The sequence below is a fragment of the Protomyctophum bolini genome (assembly GCF_963924005.1).
Source record: "Protomyctophum bolini genome assembly, chromosome: 13".
In the NCBI taxonomy this organism is placed as follows: domain Eukaryota; kingdom Metazoa; phylum Chordata; class Actinopteri; order Myctophiformes; family Myctophidae; genus Protomyctophum; species Protomyctophum bolini.
Window position 1 is genome coordinate 13,395,768 of NC_137874.1, and position 10,000 is coordinate 13,405,767.

The 10,000-nt window shown below is 40.9% G+C and overlaps 1 protein-coding gene across 3 annotated transcripts in view; it reads left to right on the plus strand.

Moving 5' to 3' along the window:
* The window catches only part of LOC308327403 (platelet-derived growth factor receptor beta-like), a 28,739-nt gene extending 19,612 nt beyond the window's left edge, over window positions 1-9,127 (plus strand). For 2 of the 3 annotated variants that reach the window (XM_080780840.1, XM_080780841.1), the window contains exons 24-28: window positions 173-272; window positions 872-977; window positions 1,632-1,797; window positions 2,949-3,099; window positions 4,578-8,497. In XM_080780840.1, the coding sequence (XP_080636966.1) occupies window positions 173-272; window positions 872-977; window positions 1,632-1,797; window positions 2,949-3,099; window positions 4,578-4,728 (674 nt within the window). In that variant the 3' untranslated portion in view covers window positions 4,729-8,497. Of the gene's footprint in view, window positions 1-172; window positions 273-871; window positions 978-1,631; window positions 1,798-2,948; window positions 3,100-4,577; window positions 8,498-9,050 lie in introns of those variants that run through there. The other variant, XR_013965194.1, reaches the window with a different exon arrangement.
* Window positions 9,128-10,000: the final 873 nt, after the last annotated feature.

Here is a 10,000-nt window from a genome sequence, read left to right on the forward strand (position 1 = left end):
TTGAAGTTGAATGGGGAAGGCGGCGTGGCTGGTCAAATTAATTGAAATATCTAAATAGTGAATCAGCTAAAACCCTGGGGTGCATTAAAAAAGCTAGAGAAGATCAAATTAACCCCAGAAGTATTTTAAAGTGAAATCCCCCTTTAACCTTTCAATGTACTTTTTGTCCCAGGTGGTAGTCCATACCCTGACATCCCCATGAATGACCAGTTCTACGCAGCCCTGAAGAGAGGCTATCGGATGCCCAAGCCAACCCACGCCACACAACAAATGTAAATAATTACTGTTTTTTCATCTGTGCCTGGCAGCTTGGATGACAGAAAGTGGAATGGGAGTGTAGAAGGTGGAATTGTGCAACAACAAAGATCAACACAAGAAACTGGTTTTAACTATTAATTATAGTTATTACTATAATTACTTATATTAATGCAATTATATGTTTACAGATGTAAGCCTTGTTTATGGTATTTAATACCTTTTTGCCATTTGCCTTTAATGTTTGAAATCTAGGAACTCTCTTTTTAGAATACATGTTGTTTAGATAGATGCTAGGTTCTGGTAAACTAGTTTCTTTGAAGCACTACGTTCTCGTCTTTGCACTCTACTTATATGACTATTTATCCTGTCGTTTGTTGACTAGGGTTACTCTGATTTAACACTTTCAAATAGCTCTGGATGCTTCTGGATTCTAAATGCCTACATTTTAAATTGCACTTCGAGTGCCAGGTAGAGTGCAATCTGAGAAGCCATCAGCAAACAAAGGAAAAACAGCGCCCTCTTTTCAACAGTCTGTCTTGAGAGACAAGGTAGAGCGTAATGTGCTCTACATGTAGAATTGCTAGCTGACAGTGGCGTCCTTGTGATGTTACAGACATGAGGTGATGAGTCGCTGTTGGGAGGAGAAGGACGACCTCAGGCCTCCCTTCTCTTCTCTGAGCGTTTCCATTGGCAACATGCTGAGCGACGGATACAAGAAGGTACCTCAAGAATCTGAAGCTAGCACAGCAAGTTAAAAGATGGCACCTGATGCTTTATGGTACTAAGAATTTCATACTGGAAAATGTGATACTGTGTAAGAAATAGGTCTTCACTTAATTTGTGTTTTAAGTCAAACTCAAAAGCTTTAAAGATAAACAAATAATACATTTCTTTGTACATTTTCGAGGTAAAGAAAAAATGTAATAGTTAGTATATTATAGTATCTCAAGAAAAGATGATATGGTTGGCAGAACCTTTAAAAGATTAATTCAGTTTTATCTATATACTGTAGTAACAGATATTATAAGTTACATCTCCAGAGGTTATGGTTGGACATAGTACTACGTGGAAGTGGAACCTATCCCTCCTCTATACTGTAGCTCCGAGATGAGGAACGCTCGTTTCAACCCGTCACTTAAATGTTCTTTTCCATTTAAAAAAACGAAACACCTTAGAGTAGTTCCCCCGACATTCACTTTTTGGATACGATGTGCGGAAAAGGGTAAGAATTGGGTATTGGGTGAACATATGCGCCGGTTCTGAAACGCAGCCGAAGGGTAAGAGGGTGGGACCTCATCTCGGAGCTAGAGCTGAGGGAGAGGTTCCATACGGGGCTAGGTTGGACTGTAAGTCTTGTTCCTTTGTATTGCTAGCGGTACCTCCAGGTGACGGAGGACTTTCTGAGCGGCGAGCATCCCGCCGTGTCCCGGTCCAAACCCAGCCCGGCTCCACGGCCAGCTGGGAGCGCAGACGAGGTGGAGGCAGGAACGGAGCTGGAGGTGGAGGTGGAGGGAGAGGACCGGGCAGCAGATGATGATGGTAATTCTGGCTCTTTCCGACTAAAATAACTACAGTATAACCGAAACGTGCCATTTCTGGATTTGTTTCCATAACCGCTTGGTCTCAGATAAGGTTCTACGAACCAAATTTGGACCTTGCTCCAATAAAACTTGACACAAACACTGTTCAGGCGTCTGCAATGACAATAGTCACACCAGGGGCCACGTGCCGCCACCAGGGGTCATGTTAGGGGCTCCTAGGGACCACAGGCACAGTGTTGCTCCAATCTAACAGCCTGCATGCAAATAGTCACACCAAGGGCCACGTCAGAAGCCTCAGGCATAGCGTTGCTCCAATCGTCAGGGATGTTCTGCCAGGGATCTGCCATGACAATAGTCACACACAAAACAAAACTAAATTGTACACATATGGGGCACTGCAGCTGTGTTACAGCAGTATCTAACATTTCAAAGGGCCATAACTCTGTGAAATATAGGACTGGATTTGAAGGCCACGTGGCAGCCTGAAAATCTAATTCAGTCAGATAGCTCACGAATAGATTGAGAATACAAGTGTGCATATAATATTTTATCTTGGCGTTTGGCTCTGCTACATTTTTCTCCCTGTTCGGCACAATTAGACAACCATCATTAAACAACATGAGCAGGGAGATAGATATAGCATAACAGAATTAATAGCAAAGCCCACTGGTGGTGCTTGGGAGGCGGTGGGAGCAAACAGGCGCATACCAATAGTCCAGGGACAAATGACAGAGACTGAAGTGAGCTTAAATAACCTGGCAATTGGTCAGCTGATTTCCACGTCAGCGTATGGTGTCAGCGTATGAGTCATGTGTAGTACCGTTGCAAGACGCTTCCCTACGCGCCATAAGCACAACCTGTAACCTCTCCAGTATACCTGACTGAACTAACTCTGCAAGCTACGTATCATTAGTCGAAATGAGCCATCAGTTTGTTTATTGTGATATAATATGTCTTTCGTAACTACATTTTATGTTTTTCTTCCCTATGCGCCATAAGCCCAACCTGTAACCTCTCGAATATACCTGACTGAACTAACTCTGCAAGCTACGTATCGAAAAGAGCCATCAGTTTGTTTATTGTGATATAATATGTCTTTTGTAACTAAATGTTATGTTTTTCTTTAATCTGACCTAATCCTTTTTGTAGGAAGCCACACTCCTCAGATTAGGGTCCACCAGTCAGAGGCGGAGACAGAGGAGGCAGGCCCCTCCTCCACAACGTACATCATCCCCATCACTGACATCACCATAGAAACCAGTGGCCAGGTGCAGGACACAGCCACTCCAGAGTTATCAAGGTACAAACAACCCCGCCCTCAACACACACACACGCACGCACGCATTTTATGGAGAAAATATTTGTGAAATCTTGAAAATGCTACATGTCATTGCGATACTGTCAGGTGTTGGCAGGCTGCGATGTGATGTTCCATTTTTGCATTTTTATGTGGACACTGGACAGAGCTTCTTTTATAACTCAGTTATTTATATAATTTTATCTGTTTTGCCAAGGGAAAGCATTTCATATCTCTGTGGTGCTGCATAAATACACAGTGGTCATAACATACTACTGTATAAGGAGGTTCTTTTTGAGGAAATAGGTATTCTTAAACCTTCTTGGCTAAGCATTCTCTACTGAAGCCATCTGCTCCATCTCTTCTTGTTTTAACGTCAGTACCCTCCTCTCCCCCTGCACTTCCTTTGTGGATGAGGAAGGGAGAGTAAGTGAGTAAACATCACCGTACTCATCTTACCCAACTCTGCTCGTCTGTCTTAGCAGCATGGCGCAATACCTCCCTGTGTCTGGTGTGGTGCAATACTGAATAACCTGCACGCATGTGGGGCAATACTCACACATTTCTTCCGTTACGCGTGTCAGACATGTGAACATTGTTTTCTAGAGAGAAAACACAGGACTTGTGTGTCATTAGTCATTACACAACTACATACTGTATGCCACATATAACTTTGGTCTGCTTAGAAACAGAGATAAATGAGTTAATCAAATTAAATTGTTTTCCCCCAGAATATGGACGCTAGGGTTCAAGTGGTTAATGAATATCACATAATTATGTGTCCACTTCCACATGAGATTATTATGAGACGTTACATGATCTCATAAAAAGGAGGATTGTGTCAGGCTTGGCAGCAATCACTGACCAAAACAGACCCTCCACTGCCAAACACAACAATAAATCAACTTTCAACAGTGCATGCGTGCGTGTTTGTGTTTATGTTGATGATGGTAAAAATAGTAGAGTGCTTTGGAGTGTTTGCCAGATGCCTCGTATCGTTCCCGTAGGGGTAGACAATTGCTCTCCTCCCGCAAACCAACATTCACATTAGTAGAGTACACTTCAATTTAACTGTAATTGTACTTACAACCTCAATGGAGCGTTGTGGACTATGGGGCGTTGAGAGTCCAGGAATCTTCATCCTAGTCTTCAACTGGCGACGTAGCCATGTCATTTTGGGAGACATCCAATTGCAACCGCCAACCCCCTCACGTGACCTTGTATAAGCGACGAGATTGGTTAAAACAAACTTAACCTGGCATTTCACGGCACAGGCGTCTAGTACGGTCGGTTAGTCTCAACATGGGGCAGAGAGTAATAACTAAAACAAGTTAACCCAAGTTAACCTTAGAAGCCATTGACACTTGTTGTTGCCAGAATGGTTTCACACATGTGTGATGAAACACTGATTCCATGTTATGTAAGCTTTAACAGACAATACAAATTTCTTTCTTTATCTTTATATTGATCTCTATCTTCAGCCCTCCACTGTCAGATGTCCCCCCTGAGAACGACACCCATGACGCACCAGAATCACAGGAAGTGACATCACAGCCAATCCAGGAAGCTGACAATCCACCCCAAACAGCTTGCCCCCCCTGCACCACAGAGGAAGAGGAGAGTTTCTTGTGAAGGTTTTGTTTACTCCAGGGTCAAAGGTCAAACCGGACTACAGTAGCTGTGGACAAAACGGGGCTGAACATTCCCTATTCATCCTAGACAAACGCATATAAATAATAATAATAAGGCAACCTGTAATAATAGGAATGTAATAGTCTGCGTAAAATGGAGCTAAATGCGTAAAAGAAAAACATGTATATGTAATATATTCCTATCACATAAGTGCCCTCTACCATATGAGATTATATGAGTTGTTGCGTTATGTCATAACAATGAGGATTGGTTCAAGCTTGGCAGCCATCAAGAGGAAAGGCCCTAACTGAACCAGCATCCGTGTTGTGGGGAAAGCTTTCGCAGGAAAATTCACAAGCTCACAACACGTCGCGACTGTGAGCTTATCTGATGTAGAGCGATGAACCATAAAATAGGTCATTAAAGGAGATTTCCGAGAGTAGCCATTTACTTACCGAATTCTGGTGATAATATAGGCCTATAGGCCTATCCATTAACAGTGTAGAGGCAGTCTCGGCCGTGCACAGCGGGTCGCTCATTTAGATCGCTCGACAATTATTTGTCTTTCCTAATGAGGGAATGGCGTCCACAGAGATTTGTCCCAAATGGACTTACATCTACAGGGAGAGGCCGATTGACCCCTCATCCCTGCTCAGAGCTACAGTGTCCTTTAAAGAAATGCCTCAGTGGTTAATTGCCTCTACCAGTGGTTAATTGCCTCTACCAGTGGTTAATTGCCTCTACCAGTGGTTAATTGCCTCTACCAGTGGTTAACCAGTGGGAAACTAGAAAATAGTGGTCAGTCTGTTGGGGACCTGCCAGTCAGCCCTCCACTGCCAAACACAACATTCTACTGTGTTTACCTTGATTGTGTTTTTAATTGGGTTTTTATTACCCACAGTATTATTCCTACTAACTCACGGTTGGTGGCCTCATTCATGATGAGCTGCTCTACGCATCATGAATGAATGTTAAAGTATTATTTCGTACTATCTTTGTATATGGGTACTATCTACATTTTATTTGTCTCCAAGGCACCAGAGAGAGAGAGAGAGAGAGAGAGAGAGCTTTGTGGCCTCTGCGGTTTGTTGCCACAAGAACTATGTCACTTTTAATCAAATTTGAAATGACGATCTCACTTTCCAAAAACATAATCATCTAGGCATACTAGGGAAAACCAGAGGATGACTAAACATCTTATGCATTTTTGGCAGCCAAACATGGCAGTAAATTCAGAACTGGTTTTAAATTCCTCTTATCAATTGTGTGATGGGTGTAACTTCTCTTCCCACAAATGGTATAGATGTCTCATTTTCCAACCAAGTCTCTCATAATATTATTTAGCCAAACGTTCCCTGAAAATGTTCACAAGTAGGTACTTGCTGTTTAGAATCTGTGCTTTTATCTTGGTAAACAATATAACCTCCTGTAGTGTAGGTGTGTGTATAGTTGAGTCATCTCCTTTCAATTGAGTTGTCTGATAGAGTGTTTGTTTGTCAGCATCCCCTGGTGGATGAATTTGCAGACACAGTACAGTACAGTTATACATACTGTACACAGTCAGACCAACAGCCTCACCAATGCAGTTGTTTTGAACACGCTCAACAGAACGGTAAACCTTCACGAGGCCCATAACTGGAACTAAAACCTGGAAGCCAAACTCAGTCAGTATTAGCTTGTAATCCACTGCCCTATTGCTATTGGGGAGGATTGCTGTGTGTGTGTGTGTGTGTGTGTGTGTGTGTGTGTGTGTGTGTGTGTGTGTGTGTGTGTGTGTGTGTGTGTGTGTGTGTGTGTGTGTGTGTGTGTGTGTGTTTTGAAGGAGGGAGGTGATAGTGACAGAGTCAGACATATCAGATCAGCCTTATTGTTCTGTGATCAGATTGGTTATTGAACTGACATAAACAGTATTAACAGAGTAGTATACAGTGACAAGTCAAACTACACATGGCGTACAAACATAATTCTATGAGAATATTCCTTCAGTATTTCTGCTGTTAGATACAGTATACAATATACCTATTTTAGAATACCTACACCTTGAAGGTTGAAGGTTTAACAATCCGCTTGTCTTATTAACTATGATTCATGATTTCTATTATAAAGATCATACTGTATATTTGGTTTAGTAAAATGGTAGTGGTAAGTGGCTGATGCACATTTGTTTTTCAGTCACAGTGGACTTTAGTTTAGATCAAACAAAGTCGTTTTTTACTTTTGTTGATGGTACAGAGCTGGATACTCTTCCAGTTTGAAGGTACATGATGTTACTTTAAACTGTTTAAAGTAGCATGCTTTTTTCTACATTTGCAGTCAATGTACAGTACTGGTCGTCTTTTCATTAGTACTGTATTCATAATAACACAGTAAAATACCCCAGTCCTGTCCTGCATTAGTACTGCCGTCAACAGACCACATCACCAAATCAATCTATTGCCACATTAACAGTCGCTTAAAGCTTAAGTGCTGCAATGGGGTAGTATTGTCCATCATCTGTGTCATTTAACTCATCGAGATGGCCAGCACATCTGTGTGCATACAGGTGGGGCATCTAGTTTTCTTTAAATTTCTGGTATGGAGTAAGATTTGATGGCGGGATGGCAATGTTTATAAGCTACATTGATATCTTGATAAGACACGGTGACTGAATTAATTCACACAGAGTGGCAAATGGCGATGCACTTTCTGTTCTCTGTATGTGGATTGTGGGATGACTGTGTGTGTCTACCCTGTATGTGTGTCTTTAGACTTCAAAGCATTAAACTGGAAAAAGGCCTAATTAATTACGAGTTATCGCTGGCAGGCCAGTTCTGGCCCACGGGCCGCCTGTTGCCTACCACTGCTCTATATACTTTGTTGGCCGCCCCCAGGGGTCTATACTTGGTCCCCTCCACTTTTCCCTCTACATCAAATCTCTTGCATGTTATGACATACCCAGAATAGGGATGCTATAGCCTAGGGTTCATGTGGTTAAACATTTGAAACCTATAGTGTCCCTATTCCGGGACTGAACATACTGTAAGACAAAAATCCAGAAGCTAAATATGTAAAACAAGTAATAGAAAAACGAGGGGACCTAGACCTACAGTAGAACCCTGACGAGACTTCGGTCAAGTAAATAAGTAAGTGGTTAAAACATCATAGTGACAATGCTGGGTGACTTTAACTTGGAGCTGTTTACATTAATGTGTGGCAACAACGGTAAACAGGAGCAGTAATGTAACATTTTGTACAGTGACTGCCTCTGTAGAAGACTGCGATATATACAGTAGGTACTGGATGAATAATTCATTCCATGTTTTAACCATGTACCTTTTGTAATGTCTTTATAAGAAGACAATACGAAGGACAACAAAGAAATGTCTCTGTTGAGACTTTTAGTTAAATCAGATCCAGTCTTCCCTCTGGATTTTATTTAGGAGTGACACTCTGTATGAATACGGCTATTATGTGGCTAATTATGTTGAAACAAAATAATATAAAAGTAAATTAGGGTATCCTTAACCCTATAACAGTATACAGTATAGTACTGACATTTGAAATGAATGTTTTTTTTTATCATGATAAAGCACTGTGTAAGATGACAGAGGAAACATTGCAAACTGAGCAAAGATGTAAGGCTGTTGTTTATGTGAGTCGTCTCAGTAGTACAGGCTGCTGGTTGGTGCGAGCATATTGGCATATTCTGTATATCAGTTACTTTAAAGGGAATGTGGACAGGTTACTAGTATGTCCATGAAATAAAGATTTTTTGTACTCTTTAAATTAACTTATGTTTGTATTTTTAATTCTATTATGTCCTTCATTATTCATCCAAACTATTAGAACAACTACATTGACAGTCTGCTTTGGAATTCAGTCAGAGTTGGAAAGTAATTGTACTATTTAATTTACTCTTTACTAGTATTTACTAAGTATTATACTCAAGTATAACTTTGAGTTTGTTTTGACTGCCATTTTTACCCATTTTTACTACTAGTTACTTTATGATGTAGATTACAAAACATAAGTGACATAAGAGTAAGTGATACATTGTGATATATAGGTTAAGACAGCTGGGGTCAGCAAGTACAGGGGTCAGCAAGATATTATTGTCTGTGATTTTGGATATTGTACCATTGTGATATGGCATAAGTGTTCTATAAAATTCGGTATCGGCAGATACTCAGAATCAAATTATCGGAATTGGATCAGGAGCAAAAGAATCGTGATGGGGACATCCCTAACCAGAACACAATCAAACAAGGCTAATTTAAGATCTGAAACTGATACAATAGTCACTATTTTAATTGCAATGTTTTGCTATAAATTACCAAAATAAGATTGTGTGTGTGTGTGTGTGTGTGTGTGTGTGTGTGTGTGTGTGTGTGTGTGTGTGTGTGTGTGTGTGTGTGTGTGTGTGTGTGTGTGCATGCGTATGTCACAGGTGCAGATAGGAAATCATTTTGTAAAGGCCACATCTTTGAATGAGGATGTTTAATTAAGAAAACTAAAAAACACCTGGAGACACAGACATACTGTACTCCCCTTTGAACAGAGATAAAAAATCTCTTTCATCGAGTAGGAGCTCAAGGTCTGTTCTTAGATATGGAGAGAAACGCTATGAAACACATGCATGATTGTGACTTGTGATGCACTCCCAGCATGGGTAAAACATTATTAAGGTTTGGCTAGATTATCTATTTTGACATTATAGTAGCCTAGTGTGTACAGATGGAACCAAGTCGACCCTTAGGATCCATTTGGTTCCATTTGTACACCTTTTACGGGTCTATTTAGCGCCAAACTTTGATTTAGCTATGGACCTTTGGCAGGACTGTCAAATTAAAATATCCTTTCACAGGCCAGTTGTAATCACTGGTGGGACAACTTTGGCCCACGGCCACCTGTTGCCTAACTAGCCTAATACTCGGTCCAGCTTAACCAAGTTTTAAAACATAAAGTAATTATTTTTGAGTTTCAAATGTAGTACTATACTCTGTACCTGTGAAGAGTTCCTTGGACACTAAAAATGGACCACAGTTTTACTGCAGTAGTGCAGATGGAGTGCAGTGATTTTGTTTCCACCCTAAAACATGATCACCAGGTCTTATGGTTATACAGTATAAGGACTAAGGAGGTATATTTTTTGTATGATAAAGGGGGAGGGGTTAGGGGAGGGGCTGATAGTGTGAAGTCACTATATTACTGTTTATTTCATTGGCCCTTTTGACTGTCAATTTATAATTACAATTTAGGCATTTAGCAGACGCTCTTAATCCAGAGCGATTTA